This window comes from Crocodylus porosus, unplaced genomic scaffold, assembly GCF_001723895.1.
Source record: "Crocodylus porosus isolate Cpor-Errol unplaced genomic scaffold, CroPor_comp1, whole genome shotgun sequence".
Classification (NCBI taxonomy): domain Eukaryota; kingdom Metazoa; phylum Chordata; order Crocodylia; family Crocodylidae; genus Crocodylus; species Crocodylus porosus.
In genome coordinates this window covers 10,819,920-10,837,279 of record NW_017728927.1, presented here as the reverse complement: position 1 = coordinate 10,837,279, position 17,360 = coordinate 10,819,920, and the positions used below count along the sequence as shown (strand labels likewise).

General features: G+C 49.5%; 1 protein-coding gene across 1 annotated transcript in view; it reads right to left on the bottom strand.

Moving 5' to 3' along the window:
• RNF216 (ring finger protein 216) overlaps positions 1–17,360 on the bottom strand; it is a 97,715-nt gene that overhangs the window by 20,291 nt on the left and 60,064 nt on the right. Inside the window, exons 13-14 of the mRNA XM_019541996.1 lie at positions 4,915–5,012; positions 2,171–2,393 (exon numbers count right to left, since the gene is read on the bottom strand). Of these exons, the coding sequence (XP_019397541.1) occupies positions 2,171–2,393; positions 4,915–5,012 (321 nt within the window). The remainder of the gene's footprint in view (positions 1–2,170; positions 2,394–4,914; positions 5,013–17,360) is intronic.

Genomic DNA, 17,360 nt, shown 5'->3' with positions numbered 1-17,360 from the left:
GCCCAGCCCCCGAGGAACAGGATGCACCAGCATATGCAAGGAACAGAAGCAGCGAGAGTGTAGGAAGCCGTTTGCTTCTCCCTCTGCCCTATCTCCTGCCAGAAGCCACGCGCTTGAAAGGGCCCACATCTGCCCTCCTCATGTTTTCAGCAGCCCCAGGCCAAGTGCCGGGTAGAAGCTGCTCACGTGCACGGTGCTGCAGGAGGCAGCCGAACGCCCGGCTTTGCTTCTCAGTATCTGTAATGCTAAGCCCGGCACGGTCCACTCCACAGATGCAACAACGGGCACCCTTCTCCCACAGCAAGCAGCACAGAGCCCTTCTGTGACTAGAGGACACAGAGGCATTGGACAGCAAAGGGAAAATAAAAAGAGGACTATAAAAGGGATTAAGAGAGACAGTGGCCAAGCTAAGACAGGGAACGAGGGGGGCTGGTCCTCCTAGAGACAGAAGCAGCAGCCCTGGAGGTAGTTCTTGATGCCTCTCGTTTCTGCTCCTCCCCAGAGCACACGTGACTTACTCACCCACATGTCTCATTTCCAATCTGGGGTCACTCCCTTTGTATTGATCTTTGCTTCCCAACCCACTGGCCAGGCAAGGACAGGCGCTACATCTGCTGCCCCAACACCTTCCCCCTCTTCTCTCGAAACGTCAGCCATGACAGCACCAAAAGCAGCTCAACTATTTCACGGTGAAAAACTTATTTGGTCTACACTCTTCATGACACCCTCTGCACCGTGGGCAGAGAGATTCACCTAGTTTCAACCCCTCGGCTTGCCAACGCTTCATCGTGCAAAAGAAAGCAACCCTCAGCTGACAGTGGGAAATTTTGCTTTGCCACCACGTTGGTTAATTAAGCCTCCGAAGAGGGACAGATGACAGGCTAGTCTTTGTGTTGTTTGAAGGACAGTCTGGGCGTTCTGAATAGCCTTGTGTTCTGCCGAGGCCTGAACAAATGTCATGGCTGCAGACAATCACTGGCCCGGTGGGAACAGAGGAAGCTCTGCTGTTCCTGAACGGAGAATCATGTCCCAGTGGGAAATGGAACAAGTGGAATTAGACCAATTGGATACTCCGTAAATGGGCATCAGAAGTATCCTGGCTGTGGGAAGAGGAAGAGGTGCGGTTATCTCTCTGTCTAGCTTTGTTCTGAGCCAGTGCTGTTCAGTGCTGGGGGAATTCAGAAAAAAGAAAACACAAGTGAAAGCCAGTGATTAACTCGCTGGGTTCAGAGCCCTTTGGAGAGCATGGCAGAGCCCTTTGGAGGGAGGGAATGGGTAGACCAGTGCAGCCATCACCTAAAGGCAGCTCTTCCAGAGGACAGAAAGCATTCCCTGGATAGAGGAGGCAGTGACACTCTGGTACTCAAGCGTACACCTGCTGTTGTTGCTCCTCCTCCAAGGATGAAGACTGGACAGATTACCCTCAAGCAGGGAGAACAGGCTGGCACCTTTCTGTGCAGCATCTCTGTGGCTTCAGGAGGCTCCCGCCTCCCTTACTCTGCCCTTCCCATCAATTTCTGACACTGCAAAAGGGACTCAGTGTCTAGCCATGCCCTGCTTATCACCACTTTCCTCTCTTAGTCAGGCTACACATCAATTATTTTTATGCCAACAGCACCATAATGGACATAACAGAGACCCCAGGCATTTGGGTTCCAGGTGTGTTGTAGCATCCATTTGCCCATTGCCACTGAGGCATGAGGTATAAACTATTTCCCCCAAACAAAAAAAAAAAAAAAAAAAAAAAAGACGATAGACCCAAAAATGGAATCAAGTCCAAGAAACCCAACTCCCACCTCCCTACCTCAACTCCCCCTTGCACTCCCCATGATTTCCTGCTCCGTGCCCCCTCCACCATGGTGCAGATCGCAGCTCTTGGCTATCCCAAATAGAAGCCCTGTAGATGCCCGGTATTGTTTTCCAAAGCTCACCAGGCTCCATCAGCCTTTCCTTCAATAAGGAAGGTGCTGTAGGTAGCTCCCAGTCCCACGTGGCTGGCTTTGCTGAAGAGTTGTGTTGCCTTCATGCAGCCCCCATGCCGCTCTGAACCAAGTGAGTAGAGGGGAGCATCGAGTGCAGTGCTGCTACAGGGCAGCTACTCTGACATTTTCATGCTTAACTGTGATGGAAACTGGGGTTTCACGGCCCTCCCAAAGGCTTCTCCACTTACCGTGGGGTCCGTCCAGAGAGAGCATTTTGCACAGTCCTGGCAGGGGGCCCCTGGCGAACGTGGGTGCTGGCAGAAGTGGTCATACCCATTGATGGCGGCTCGGCAGAGGTAGCACATTTGAGCGCCGCAGCGGCAGGACATGCGGTTGCAGCCCTCGGATTTGATGAGGCCAGTCCCACACTTGTGGCATTTCCTAATGCGCGCTGCTGTCATCTTCTCTTCTCTACAGCACGAAAGGGCAAGAGAAGCAGACACTAGCGTGGGTATGTTTGCACTTGCCAATTCTCAGCATGAGCTGTGCTCTCACTGCCACCATGACAGCACTTTAACCTTCCTTCCCCTGATGTCCCTTCCCCCTCCTCACTTTCTTCCTACTTTATCCCAAAGCCCAGTGTTGTTCCAAGGAGGTCTGGGCTGAGCTCCATCTAGAGCCAACCCATGATAAGTTGCAAACAAATTAAGTGAAAGAAAGTTAATCACCGGTTGCATTCTATAGACTCAAGTGTGGTTTCCAAGCGAGACCAAATGTAGCACAGCTGAGCTGTGGTTTAGAAAGAATTTCAACCCAAAGTCAGAAGGGCCAAAGGGCAGAGAGATTCTTGACTCTGCTGCAAAGAAATATAGTCCGGGAGCTAAAGGTTTAGGAAAAGCAAACTGCTAATTGTCACTTGCGAGCTCCTGTTCTTAGGTCTGGCTGTTGTGGTGGTTACTGAGCTGCTGTGAATGTTTCTCAACTCTCCTAGACCTGAGAGGGAACTCTGCTTTTTGTTTTGCAGGTAATTAAAGAATAATCAAGCCTTTGCCATGAAGGCCAGGCTTCCTACCCCTCTTACGCCTCTCCCCAAATCCCACAGGGGCTTGCCAGATACTACTGCTTTATGCCCGAAGGTGTACACACTCAGGCTTTGTGAGAGCACAGAAAGCAAACAGGAACCCAGGACATTTCCCGGCAGTGTTTGGTTATAACCATGACAATTGTCTCAAAGGGAAGCAATAATGCCTCTCCCTCGAGATGGTTTGGTGATGCTAGATATAATTGTAACGGCAGAACCCGGTGGAAGGGCTCTGCTAGTAATTATATTATCATGGAGTGGGAATCAGAGGGAAGCCTCTTGATAATTAGTCACCAGGAAGAATGAGACAATTAGTTGCAATTCTGAGGGCCTGATTACAGAGCTCTAAAACAAGTGAAATGTTTAAATTGGAAAGAACAGAACTTAATGGAGTCCAAACAGATGAAGCAGGCTGACAACCCTTCACAGCAGCACAGTCGCACGTGGCGCTGCGGTCAGAGAAGCAGAATCTGCTCTCTTTGATGGCTCGACTGAATGGAATGACCTGGGCTGTCCGCCTCTAGCAACCTGCTAGTGGATTTGCAGTGTGTGGACACAAGTTCAGGGCTCCAGCTGCTTTTTCCCCAGAGCAGATGTCGCTATGAGGTGAATCACCAGAGCAGTGTGATGGCACCAGCCCACATCAGACCTTGGCTTCCTGGTGGCTCCTCCTCTGTCCGCCTCACAGGACACAGCGTGTGCGTGTTAATGGGAACTCTGAGCAAGGCGGGAAGCTGGGCCTGGGCTCCAGCTGCGTTTCCCCTTCCCTACACTCCGCTTCAAAAGGAAGTGTTTATTGTCTCATCTCCAGGCAGCAAACTCACCTGAACAAGCAGACCCAGAGCACTGCTCTGTTGAAGAAAACCTTGCAAACCAATTCTTTCCTTTGTTAGGGCCATGACCATCCTACAGGTTTCCCTGTCCCCCTTTCCTACAGGGAAAGCAGCGGAAATATGCCACCGGATACCCCAAAAGTTGGTGTCTTGCTGAAAAGTTATGCCTTAAAGAATAGAAGGATGACCTGACTTCGACTCCCACATCCAGAACACCTCCCTATGGAAACTCTGTATCCCGCGTGTCTCAAGCCCAGCAGAGGGACAGCATCACCCAGCAGTGATATAAGAGAAAAGTGACTAGGTTAACAATGGCAGGCTCTCTGAATTGCAGTGCGCCAGACCAGCATTTTTATAGCCTACTTCCTAACATTAGACCATGCTGGCATTTCTCCACAGTAAGAGATCAGATTTCAAAACAGATTTTATGAAACACCTAAGGTTTCAGCCGTCTACATTTCAAATTCAAGTCTGTTCTGAGACAGCTTTGCTTAGCATGTAATGCCTGGTCTGCAAATGCATGTAGTAGCATAAGAACTTACACACACATCCCTCCTCTACAGAGGGGATGAGGCGAGAAAGATTCGGGCAAGCAATACCTCAGCCATCAAGCTAACGGAGCGTTGTTTACCACCGCAATGTAAGGTGCAAGGCGACTGAGCAGACTTCCCCTGCCTCCCTGCTCACCTCTCCGCAGTATAAACACTGCGAGCTGACTACATACAGCCTGAAGACTTTTTCATTTCCTCTGAACAATCATGCCTGGCTGCTGCAAAATGCAAAATGGGTTAAACACCTGTTCAAGAGTAGATACTCCCAGGCTCTTGATTTACCGGTTGCCGTTGCTGAAAAGCGTCCAGGGAAATCCTAATCGCAGAGCCGGGTGACTGCACGTTGTGTGTGTGACCAGAACGCAGCCAGACCTCATACGGGCCAAGGTCCCCGTTTGTGGACAAACAAGGGATCTTTCTATACTCCCCATAAATGATACTTGTTACTGCTTTTGGTAGCCCAGGTGGTTTCTTGCCAAACCCTCAATAAGACGACTCAGTTTTTCCAGACTTGGAAAGTTACTTACATTGACGTTCTGTATTTGATGTCATCCTTCTCGGCCAGCTGCTCACAGGTGAGGTTCATGTGCTCCTTCCAGAGCCCCTGGCACTTCCTGCAGGTTTCCTGAGGAGGACAACATAAGCACTGGAGGAAAGCGAACATGTAGAAGTATCATTCAAGGGCAAGGCTAGGACCTGCAAGGGCGTTCCCCAAACTGCAGTTTCCCACTGAAAGCTCAGATCCAGGCCATGCTGCAGATACCTAGAACCAGTGCAGCGTTGCCAACCATCATCCCCAACCAGTAACCCCAAGGAGAGGGGGATCAGTGACAACACTTGGTAGTGCTAAGTGACAATGACTTGGCCAGTGGGTAGGTTAATGCCAGCAAGAGGCAAATGTTCACGTGAATACAATCACATGAGAAATGAGGGGTTTCCACCGCACGGTTATGTGAGCAGACAATTTTAGATAGACCCATGGCTCAAGGCTTAAAAGGGGAGCAGACAATAGAGGGTGAGTCTGAGCAAGTTTAGAAAATGAACCGGAGCAAAAGTGACAGCTGAGTCTTCAGCGTAACCTCACCCCCAGCCCCGTACGTTCGCCCGTCGCTCTGGGACTGGTAAGCCAACAGTAGCACAGGAAAGCTGTCGGGACAGGGTTGGTAAGAGGACTTGACTAGAGCTATGCAAATAACTGATTTCTTGGTTCACTGGCCAGGAGAAAAAAAGTGTTTAGGCTAAACTAAACATTTTCTTCCATTTTTCAGGGTTGGGGGCTTTTTTTGTTTGTTTGGTTTTTTTAAGTCTTTTATGATTAATTCATATTAACACATTTTTCAGAATGAAAAGTCCACATCTTCACTTCAGCTATAAAAAAAAATCCCAGTCAAAACTACTACCACTTTGATGTGAATTTGTGAAATGCTTTAAGACCGCCCAAATCTATCATTTTCACAGAAAGTTTTAGCTGGGAAGTTCCAATCTAGCGCCCAGACTTGCCACTAACAAAAGACAAGAATTCAGCAGAGCAGAAAGAGTCGACTGCTATTTGGAGCACTTCATTTTAAATTTACATTACAGCTTTTCATTTTCAGATACAAAAGACAGAATCATAGAAAAGCAGGGCTGGAAGGGACCTCAGGAGGTCATCTCATCCAAATCCCTGTTCAAAGCAGGATCATCTCCAACTAAACCATCCCAGCCAACTGTTTGTCTCACCTGCTTCTAAAATGCCCAAATTACCAGCTCGCTTGACATCCAGATAGTCAAGCTGCCTAAGTTCTGGACATCTCCCAGACTGCTCTAAGAACTCCAGTGAACCACACATTTTTAATGACTTGGTTTAGTAAGCAAGAAGAACAGGTTAACATAATGTTTCAGGTGCCGAGTCTTAGTTTCCATCCGAGGGAGGACAAAGCGAATGGTTCATTTCTCTTGTCTGGCAGACACAAAGAAAAATAGAAAGACTCATTTCCTGGCTGGCCTGCCTGGGAAGTTACCGCCGTTTTGATATACAAGGTGGCGGTTGTATTTTTTAGTGTTACGGTACCACGGCCCAACGCGACTTAAAATACAGAACCACCAGGCATTGTGGATACTCCCATTCCCCTCCACCCGAACAGGGGAAGAGACTTCTGGCTAGATGGACAGGATTTGGCTTTCAGGGCAAAATGTAAACTTGTTTTGAGTTTGCTGTCACTTAACCTACATATAGATTTTTTCCAGCTTCTCTTCCTGAACTGTTTCAACAACCAGCAACTTGTGGGTAAGCGCTGGGAGGACACAGTTGCTGCCAATCTCATCTAGGAGCCCGTTTCGGACTTCCTGCTGCCACCTCTCCCCTGCCCAGTTCCTTCTCCTCACCCGAGGAACTCTTCCAAGCCTGAGACTCAAATTTGCTCTTTGCATCATAACTTGCATGAGTAAGGATCCATCCCAATTTCTCCAGGTACATGGTACTACTTTCACATACCAGCAGTAAAGACTCAAAGCAAAAACCTCAGTCAAAGAAAAGGGTTTGGTCGTGCCCTTTCCACCGAAACCTGAATATTTTGATTGCTTGTTGTTAGGTTAGGGACAATACTACTGGTTTCGTAACCACTAGTTACTGCCCTATTTCACGCCATATCTTTCCATTTACCCCTCAACATTGCTACATCCTTGTCTCAAGCAGTTTGAAACCCAAGAATGTTCTGCCCGACTGGGCAGAAACTCTGCTTACTGCCCCAAAAAGCCTTCCCAGGGGAGACCGGCAGTCTGAATTCCCAGAAAGACTCGGTCCTTCTCAACTCGAGAGAGAGCGAGCAAAGTTTGCCCCCTTCTGGTATAGGGCGCTAAGAAGCGTCCCATCTCCTCTGCCATTTCCTTTGGGCCGTGGACAAACAGTTGCTTGCGCATTTGTGAGATCCTTCCCAATACAGCATTTACTCCGGTCACCTGCCAACCCAGACGCAGGTAGGTAAAACCCAGCTCTAATGAATTCCCCTGTGGACGTTTTGTGCAGCTTCTGAAAGCCCTCCCCAACTGTTTCCATCACTGTGAACCTCACCATTGTCAGTGTAAATGTCCCTGCTACAATTTGATGCAACCCTTCTTGCTCTGGAGGATGCACCAGATCTCCGAAGTGACCTCTGATAGCAGAAGGCGGCAAAGAAAACCATGCCCCTCCTAATCAGACAGTGGCACTTACACATGGGAAATTAAAAGCAGGTCAGAAAGACCCATACGTCTGTCCTGCTGCAGAAAAGCAGGAACGTTTTCTGCTGTTCTGTCCAAGCCGCAGGACTGGATCTTTTGCTTTGAACCCAGTTACTTGCGCTGAACTCACCGGGCTGGCTGCTGAGGGTTTATCACGCCTTCTATTATTATAGGTCTGCTTGCTCTGATAACAACTATTTCCATCGAGCGGGACCTTTTGTTTAGTGTTTGTCGAGGAACTGCACTCGCTTTACTGTATCCGGGATCTTGTCTGAGCTTGAGCACCTTGAATAATTTACTTAACATTACAGCAGCAGCCAGACATCCAGCCCGAAAAGAGTCCACATAGCACTGGTGCTATATAGGCAGAGAAGTAAAAGTGGGATGGCAGGAATAAAATCCAGCCTGATGCCCAAGCTGGTGCTCTGCTCACTAGGCAAGGCCGCTTGGTTCATTTGCTGTTCATCCTGGAGTCTCACCTGGGGGAGTTCATCCCATCTGGCTTTCCTGAGACCAGTGTAACTTTATCTGACATTAACTCCCCTTGGTTTTTACAACTTCCATTCTCCTAGGGGCTGCAGCTCAGTAGACTGTAGTCGTGTCTGCACAAGGCTTTAAGCATCCCAAAGGTCACTGCTTTACTGGACAGGGATGACAAGGGACGTTAAGCACCAGTCACTGGGTTACATCTGCCCACACTGGCCAGGTACTGCAGGCCTACCCCATTCGGCGCTGGGCAGGGAGCAAGAGGAGGATGTGATGGAGATGCCTTTGATCCCAAAACTAATCTCCTTACCAAGCATCTGCTGGAGGCAGCGGCTCCTGCTTCCTGCAGGCTGACAGGAAGCCACAGTGATTAATGCAAACATACCCAGGCTCAGGCTGATCCTTTGTTCCCAGGTCAGTGATGTGGAGGCTGAACTTTCCATGCACAGCTCAGAAGCGAAGCCGGCAAATCCCCTGCCAGTTATCCTGCATCCCACTGCACTCTTTGGTGCGTCCAAATCGCAACCTGGAGGGCTTTAACATTTGTTTAAACGCCTCCTCCATGAGAACAGCAAACTGATCAAATGAGCCTCTCCCCCTCCACCAAAAAAAACCCCACGAAAGTTTTGCAAGCCCCAGCTCTACAGATCAAGCAGTTAACATTCAAATGCTTTCCCTGCTCAGTCTCCACCCCCTCCAGGCCAGCTGTGAGCCGCTGTTTTTTCACTGTTGGTATCTGATCAGCACGGACTTTATTATAGATTCAGCCCAGGCGCAGGCCGCGTGGACGGAAATGCAGGGAGACAGAGGCAGAAGCTGCTGCCTGCCTGCCCACGACATTCACCGCGTGCTCGCTCCTTCCCTCTGAATCAACACGGCTCTTGTACCGAGCACGCCAACAAGGCAGATGGAACGGAGCAAGCAAGGGCTGGCTCTCCCACCGGCCCCATCGTCGGCACCCTCTGGTTCTCGGCAGAGGCTAGAAGGAGCCTGCCCCTCGCCTGGGCTCCCCATATGTCGCCTAATTAAGCCCTGTTGCTGCTGCTGGGAACCCCTCCTCCACTGCCACAGAAATGCAAGCCCTGCTGTCTCCCAGTCCAGGGGCTGCCCCAGCACAGAGCCGAGCGGCCTGTGTTACACAAAGCACCGGCTGGGGGTGGGTGAAGTACACTCCCGACTGCAACATCCTGAATGTTCTTGATGGTGCCAGGCCTTGACCAGCAAACCCCTGAAGCTTCCTGCAGGCTAAAGGCAGCCAAGGTGAGTTTTCATTTACCTGCATCTACCCAATGCAGAGACTACACTGACCCCCGCCCCCCACCACGAAGCACTCGAGGCCCATCTGTGCACTGCTGCACTGGTTTAACGGCAGGTTGTCTTCTATACCCGCTTAATCAACCGACAAATCCGAGCTGAATCGACAGACCTCATTTTAAATGGGTACCCAAAAAAAGCATGCATAAAGTCAGGCATCACTTTAGCTAAAGATTCAGCATAAAAAGAGTTACATGAGTGCAACCTCTGCGTAGAGCCAAGCCCCTAGACACGAGCGCTTGGGAGCAATATTTAGGGTTTCCCCAACTGGGAGCTAGAAGAGAGGGTGGAAAACCCAAAATTAAATGGCAACCAGGCTGGAAAAGCATCTCGGCAGATCTGCAGGAAGATGCACTGTCTGGAGACCTGGCATGGAGCTTCGGGGCTCCTCAGCACTGAAACGGCCTCTGCCTTGCCTGGAGAGCTACACCCGCCCCTTGGTCCAGGAGATTAGCTCTGCTGGCTCCCATACAGGCAACACGTAACAGTGGCGGCAGGTTCCAGCTCTACACGCACTGTATACATGCATCACGGCAAAATGTGCACACAAAGGAGGCAATGTTCAAGTAATTGCCAGTTGGAAGGAGTCCAACTCCAGCTTCTTTTCATCTTGCCCCTTCAAATTTGCTCTGCATTTTACCTCTGGCAGGCGGCTGGTTTCTCAGGTAAGGCTGCCGCCTACCGCTGTACAGCTGCAATTGCAGCTGCTTATCATTTAAATAGGACCAGTGCTGTCACCATGTGATAACACACAAGTGCTGTGTTAAGAAGGATAAGTAGAAGGCAGGGTGGATTTGCACCTTAAAGGATAAAACAAGTGGTCAGCAGCTGCGAAACCAAGGAAGATGGACAGTTCTTGCTTTTTAGCACAGTTATGTTCATGGGGAGGCTTGCAGCCTTGTGAGCTCCTGAAGGCGGGTGGGTTGGTTTCCAAGACTATACCGGCCTTGACTAGTCCATAAACACAAGTTGCTGGGAGCAATTAAAGAGTTAAAACTCACACGAAACAAAAAGGGGGTGAATTCCATAAGGGACAATACAGCTGGTTGTAACTCTTATTGCAACCAACATAAAACAATGCACCAAAACATGAGGTTTTTCACTACAAAGTTCTCCCCTCCACCCAGATCATTTATTCTATCAAATAAAGTCTTGCCATTTTTCCTCTCTCCCCCCTCAGTGAAAGGACAGAACATGTCCAGGAGGGATATATTCTCCTCTGCTCAGCCACATTTTCATTTTTCCTTTGGCTCCTCCATCTTTTTGAGCAACCTTGGAAATCAGAAGCCAGACTTCACTTTGCTCCTCAGCTCTGCAGAACTTGGAGAAGGTCTGGAAAAATGTTTGACTGGCAAAAGGAAAAACAACATTAAAAAAAAGAAAGAAATTGGTAGCACCCATCCCTGGAAGCCCTGGGTTTTACTGCATTGGAGGCTAAGAGAGGGTCACAAGGGGTCTCTGCCATCTCATCCCCTGCAAAAAAACCCCTGTTGTCTTTTTTATGAAGTTCAATATTTAAATAGTAAGAGGCTCCTGTGGGCCCCTCCTTCCCACACAATGAAGGTAAACCAACCCATCTCCTCAAGAAGCCATCTCCTCAAGAAGTTGCAAGGGGGAAATTTAATCCCTTCCTTCCAGAAGTGACTGAAGAACATCCCAAGAGTCCAGCCCAGGAGATATGGGAACAAGACCTGGTGCATGGCTCATTAGCCATTACAGAAAGATCAAACCTTCCAGCAGCTGTAATTCAAGTGCTGTAGCTAACTCCAGCCTCGCATGATCAAGGTTTCCAAGTAGCCCGACAGACTTTTCTGCAGTAAGCTGCTCTATTATTATGAACAGATTGTGCAGAAATTCAAACAATTATTGTTTTTCCAGGTGCATGCCTTAAACAGCTTAGCTGATTGCCATTTTGGCTGAAGTGGTCAAGTCTCCAAGACTAAAAATGTCATCAATGCCCAGGTGAGAAAATACTGCCAGTCAACCTCACAGACAGGCTACTGGGCAGCTGCGGAGGTGGCATTAGTATTGTTAGAGCAGCTTGGTGATCGGCACATACCGGACTATGAAAAAGGTGTGCCTATGATTAATATGAGAGAGGCAGAAGCATCTTTTGTGGATGAGACTGCTGGCTTCACCTTTCCGCCTTGAGGTCTTTTAACTTTTGTGGTGTTTTGTGCTTAACGCAAGTATTCATCTCCAAGCAGGTCCCTACATTTGAATGAGGAAGACGCAAGGGATGGAAACCCAGGGCTGCTGGCACGGAGACGGCACATGACATGGGCCCATGAATCCTTGCATCAGGGTCTGTAACCTCTTACCAAAGCACCGTGTCCCTTAGCTCTAGGGTCAGCCCCATGCCTTTGAGCAGTGCAGCCCTGGAAAAAACTCACGCTACATCCAATTTGCTGAGCACATAGTTCAGTTCACACAGGGCGAGAAATTTCCACCCCCCCTCCCACCCACCTTTGTGAACCCTCCAAAAGCCTCTATCGCATGAACCTGCTTCAACCTGCACCACAGGCAGTCCGGAAGAAATAGTGCTGCTCAGTGAGGGTTTATATAGGCAGGTTAAATATAGCCTGTGATCTCACGCTGAAGCCACCATTTACAATGAGCAAAAGGGCTCCACGTATGCGCTTTCGCAGGGCAGGAAGTGAGAAGGAGTTCAATCATTTGCTACTGGAGTTGCACATGCAGTTGTTAAACCACAGGTCTTAGATATGCTCAAGTGATATGAAATAATAGCGCCAGTCTTCCCAGCCAAAGTAAATAATTAAACACAAGCAGCAAATTCAAAGCGCTCAGTGGCTGGGCCTCCTGCAGCTGCACCAAATTCGGAGGAGTGATTACCTTATTCCATTTAACAGAGAATGCCTCTGAAAGGTATCTGCTTAATGCTGCTACATGGTATCTGCTGACAGCCTTGGTATGGGCTTTTATGTTTCCAACAGCCTGAACTCCAAGTTGGCTACTGGAGGCTTAGCGGAAATGGAAGAGGGGAAGGAGAGTGAAATCAGGACTGAGGTCATCCCGACCAGGCCCTGAGCCTGCACCTCGCAGGCTTCAAGCATCCCCAGCGTTTCACCTTAGCTGATGGGCTGCTCTCAAAACCCAGATTTGTCTGGTCCTGATGGGTGGTCCTGTCCAGGCTGCAGGATGTTGTGTAACAAATGACGCATCCTGCCTTCAAAAGCCTGCTCTGGGCTCCTACCATATACTGTAAATTATAGCTCCAACTTGAAATGCTGTTGCTCCTTTCTGTGGCGTCACACCCCCACGCCTTTACAAGAACACAGGCAGCAACGTCCGGTTACTGAAAGCGAAAGGGATGGGGGAGATGTGCTCTTCCCCCCTTAAGCCCGTTCCTCTGCTTCCGAGCACTTTGCAGGCTGTCTGTCTTCTGCCATTTCCACACCGTAAGTGGGTCCTTCCACGCACCACGGAGAAAGCTTTACAAAATAGGACGACAGTAAAGCCACAAGATTTGCAAGGAGAGGCTGGTTCGTGTAACACCACTTGGGAAAGCTTTTATCCATTTCTGGCAGCAAACTAAATTGCAGGCCCTTTTTAAATCATCCCTGACAACTTGGATGGTGGCTCTCCCAAAGCTGAGAGACTTACGGGTTGAAAAGGGCTCCGAACTGAGAGTCAAAAGCCCATCTTCCCCGCCGAAAGCTCAGACACGGGCCAGCTCCAAACACCACAATTTTGCTGGCTTAGTGACGTTTGTCATGGGCGAGAAGAGCTGCGAGCCCTGACAGACACAGCTGTGCTGGCAAAGGCTCCTTGTGTGGACACAGAGCTGTACTCCTGCCAGTACAGTTTCATTTGCCTGGGGACAGGAGGAGAGAGAAGCCAAAATGAGCTCTCTGAGCTGAAGCAGTTTTACTGCTATAGCATCATCTGTACGAGGACTGATGTGCTGTGACGGCCTAGCAACAGGGCTCCCCCAGCAAAGTGCTGACGTGCAGAAATAGCCAGAGCCAGGAGCAGCTGGGGAAACCAAAGACAGGAAATATGAAGGAAAGCAACATGAAGACTGCCCGCAGTGCTCCCGAAGTCCCCAAGGTCAGAGCCCCACCTCTCCTGTCGACATGCAAGGTGAACTGCATGTCTCGCTATGTCCGAGGGCTCATCCTGCCGGGTGTCCTTCAAAGGGAACTTTCCACCAGCTCTGCAAGGCACTGAGCCCCAGCTCGATAGCACACGAGGCACATCTGATTAATTATTGATGGAGCTACCACTGCAATATTGATGGCAGTTTTAAAATGGAGAACAGCTCTGTGAACCACCAACTGCAAACTTGCAAATTCATCAGAAGGTGGAGGGTCACATTTATGAATGAGGCCTGGTTATAAAAAGCTTACTTGCAGAGTTAAAACCGACGCTGTGCTCTAAGTGCCCGAGCAGACTTCCCTGGATGCAAGTGGTGCTGCCCTAGAAAGAGTAAATGGAGCCCAAACTGCTGAGGGGAGGAGTGTGATGAAGGGCAGTTCATGCTCTTGGCTCCAACCCATGGGCAGGCACCAGCTGTCCTTCCATGGCGCACAGCCCCAGTCTCTTCACTAGCACGCTGGGGCTTGTGACCAAACAGCACTTCCAAAAATGGAGGGTGTGGAAAGCAGAAACGGCGAGTGCAAGTGCAGATCTTTCCACTTTTAGGACCTGGCAGCCCTCCATGCTGATGCTACAGCTTTGATCGGAGATAAAAAGCTCTTCAGGATGAACTGGAACAGACAGGCAGCATCGGGAGCAACCTTGGGGGGAGATGCAAGAAAAGGAGCGCAGGGTAGGAAGCAATCCCAGGGCTCAGGTACAGCCTCGGGGAGATCTCTCTTTGTACCCTGTGCCATCTTTGGCCCTTGTCAGTGCACGCTCATGCCGCTGTTCTGAGTGAAGAAGTCCCCGCTGACGGGTTCTGGTATTTTCCAGCCAGCGATGCCTTGGGTACAAACTCATATAACCACAAAGCGATACAGAAAGTCATCCTTAGCTCCCAGGCAAGGTACACCACAGAGTTAACAGCTGTAGGACTTTCCTCCCAGCTTGAATCTATTATTAAGCTCCGGAGGGTGTGTAATCCTTGGGTACATTTTCAATGCAGAAGTAACCCATGCTCTTGCTTTGGCTTGGGCATGTTACTAGCCCAGTTTGCCACAAGGACACAGGCTAAACCCCTCAAGTGCCAATAGCTCATCAATGCCTCCCTACAGCTCCCTCCCTCCTCCTGTGCTTAGGACAGAAAGGAAAATCTCTCCCCAAAATGGCAGGGGAGGGAATCATGGGGCAGCTCAGTTTCTGGCAACACTGGGAGCTAGGGGTATCAGGGTTACGCTCTCCAACGTGCATGCAGAGGAGGACATGACGACACGGCACAACGCAGCCACTCACACCCTGCCTACAACCTTATCCCAGAGTCAACTGCTTGTGTCAACTCCGCTGTGAAACATACACCAATGCTGCCAGCGAGCAGGCTGGCACCCTGCCCGATATAGCCTCATCTGGCCCCAAACTTGCTGGAAGCAGCTCAAATCAGCTTAAATTCACACCTCTCCTTGTTGCAGAGCAAGTCTGCATGGAGCAGAGCAGATCTGGAACAAAGCATCCTGCTTTAATGTAACACCGATCAAGTCAACTAAATCAAAGCAGGGCATTTTGCAGCCCTGACAAGCATGAATTATGCTGTAACACAGTTCCTTCCACACCAGCCTGCGTGTGGACTAATCCTAACAGAGAGAAAGGAAAGACTAGGCCTGAATCAAACTACTTCCCACCTTAGTGCAGCCTCAGCACGGATGTGAAGGGGGCATCACTGAGATATAAGTCAGAAGGGGAGAGAAAGTTGCTTGGCTTTTACTGAATTATGCAATCCAGAGAAAAGCAGTTCCCTTCTTGTTGCAACACACCACTGCTCAAAAGAGACTTCCCCACTTCTCCCTGCTGAGCATGGCACCAAACAACTTGAAATAACACTCACTGCTGGATCATTTCCATGGCATGATGGGGCTAAGGAGTGCTTCCTGTACTAGTCTTCTTCCATTTGCCTTCAAGAAACAAAAAAAAAACAACCCCAGAACACCTTGTATCAGGACAATTATTTGAGAAACAGCAGAACATTTCTGCTCTTACCCAATGCCAATGGTGAAGCAAACCAGTATGCTGGAGGCAGGACCACTTCTTTTTAAACTGATTCAGCTCAGAGTGAAGAGCTCCGGCTCAGACGGCACAAGAGATACGAAGATCTTTGCCATCTCTGCAAACAGATAGCCAGCACCTTCTAGATGGCCCACCGAGACAACGCCAGAGAGAGCAGGCAGAGCTTGGTGACTGCTGGGACACTTACCACTGCTGAAACTAGGACTGTGCCCAGCTTATTTTGCACTCGTGCTACACAGCAACCACATTCTTAGCTAAGTCCTGCTAGGCCTTGCCTGCTCTTCTTGTGTCAACCATATGCCAACCCTGTATCCCCTTTATGTTGAGCAACAGTAGACAGACAGATCATCCCCTCTCCCTCCTGCCACATGCACTCCTTAGTCCAATCCAGTTGGTCTCCCAGCACCCAGGTGCATCTGCAAGTCCACTCAACTTGACCTTTGAGTCACTAGTGGTCTCTGGCTTGAAGACTGGTTTCAATTCCCAGGCTGCAGGGAGCTGCTTCCCCAAAAGAGCCTGTTTAGACACCTGTACCTGATTTCCAGGTACAGGAACAAAGTCCCTGTTCACATTACAATATCCTTGAGGCTTATACTGCTTGCCCAGCACCTGCTGTGAGAGCCCTGCGCACTATTGGTGCTGATCATGCATTAGTATTTCTTTCCTCAAATACCTGCTGCTGTTTGCATAAGCTGTGAGCTTGCTGTGAGAGTGCCAACACAGCACAAAGGTGCTCATGCAGCTCATGCTAGCGTATCTTTCCTAGCTCAATTAGCTAACACAGGAAGACACACTGGCATGCCTTTAGCATGTTCTAGAAACCAGACTGCGTGCCCAGGGACCCCAGGTTTGTACCGTGGTTGCCAGTCCTTGCTGCCATGCCTGCCCTGCTGTTGCAGCCTAAGCTAGCTAGAACAAGACGGCACGTGCTACAATCACATCCTTGGACCCGCACCCGGATACATGCTCCTGGGCAGGCAGATGCATAGTGCAAAATATCTGTTGTTCTTGAGGTTTAGGAACATGTCTCCTGGAAAGGCACATCGCAGTCCATCCAGACAAATGCTCCTTAGGCCTTTCTGAATGTTTCTCAACCCCGTTGGCAAGCATCAGCTGTAATGTTACTATTCAGATGTTGCTCTGGTTCTCCTGCCCCCCCACATTATAGTCCAGCTTATATACTGTTTCCTATTCGAGTGAGGTTCCCAGAGGTCTTTACAACACACACAGTGCTCAAGGACCAAGATTTAAAGGGAATGGGGAAAACCGGGCTGCAGGCAGTCAGTCATTAAATCACTGCTAAAGAACAGGCGGTTGCTATAGTACACGAGATGCTCCTTTACCCCTTGGGCTAGGAAACTCCTATTGATTATTTATCAGCCACATTGAATTGTCAGGGGGAATGAAAGGCATCTCTGCACCCATTCTGTAGTCACAAGTGAAGGAGTAAGAAGCTGGTCAAACAGTCTCTCTTTCATTAGACAAGCCTGAGAGATTTAACTCAAAGGGCAACTGGCCGAAGAAATTTAAGCCCAGGGTACCTGCCACTTATTGAGAGTCACACTAACTGAAATGGGGCATCGTCCTATTGAATGGCCTGCTTGTTCCAGTGGCACAAGCGCTCAGCTGGTTTGATTGCTCTAGGCCTGAACAGTGTTGCAACTGCTTTGCTGGGGAGGGAAGAAAAGAGAGAGAGGGTGGATGGAGCCAATAAGCAGACCTTTTTTTTTTTTTTTTTGTCAAGGTCAGCAGCTGCAGGACTCAAGCAAGGACAGCTCGTGATCAGTGGAGAACAGCACAGCTGCTGATCACTCCA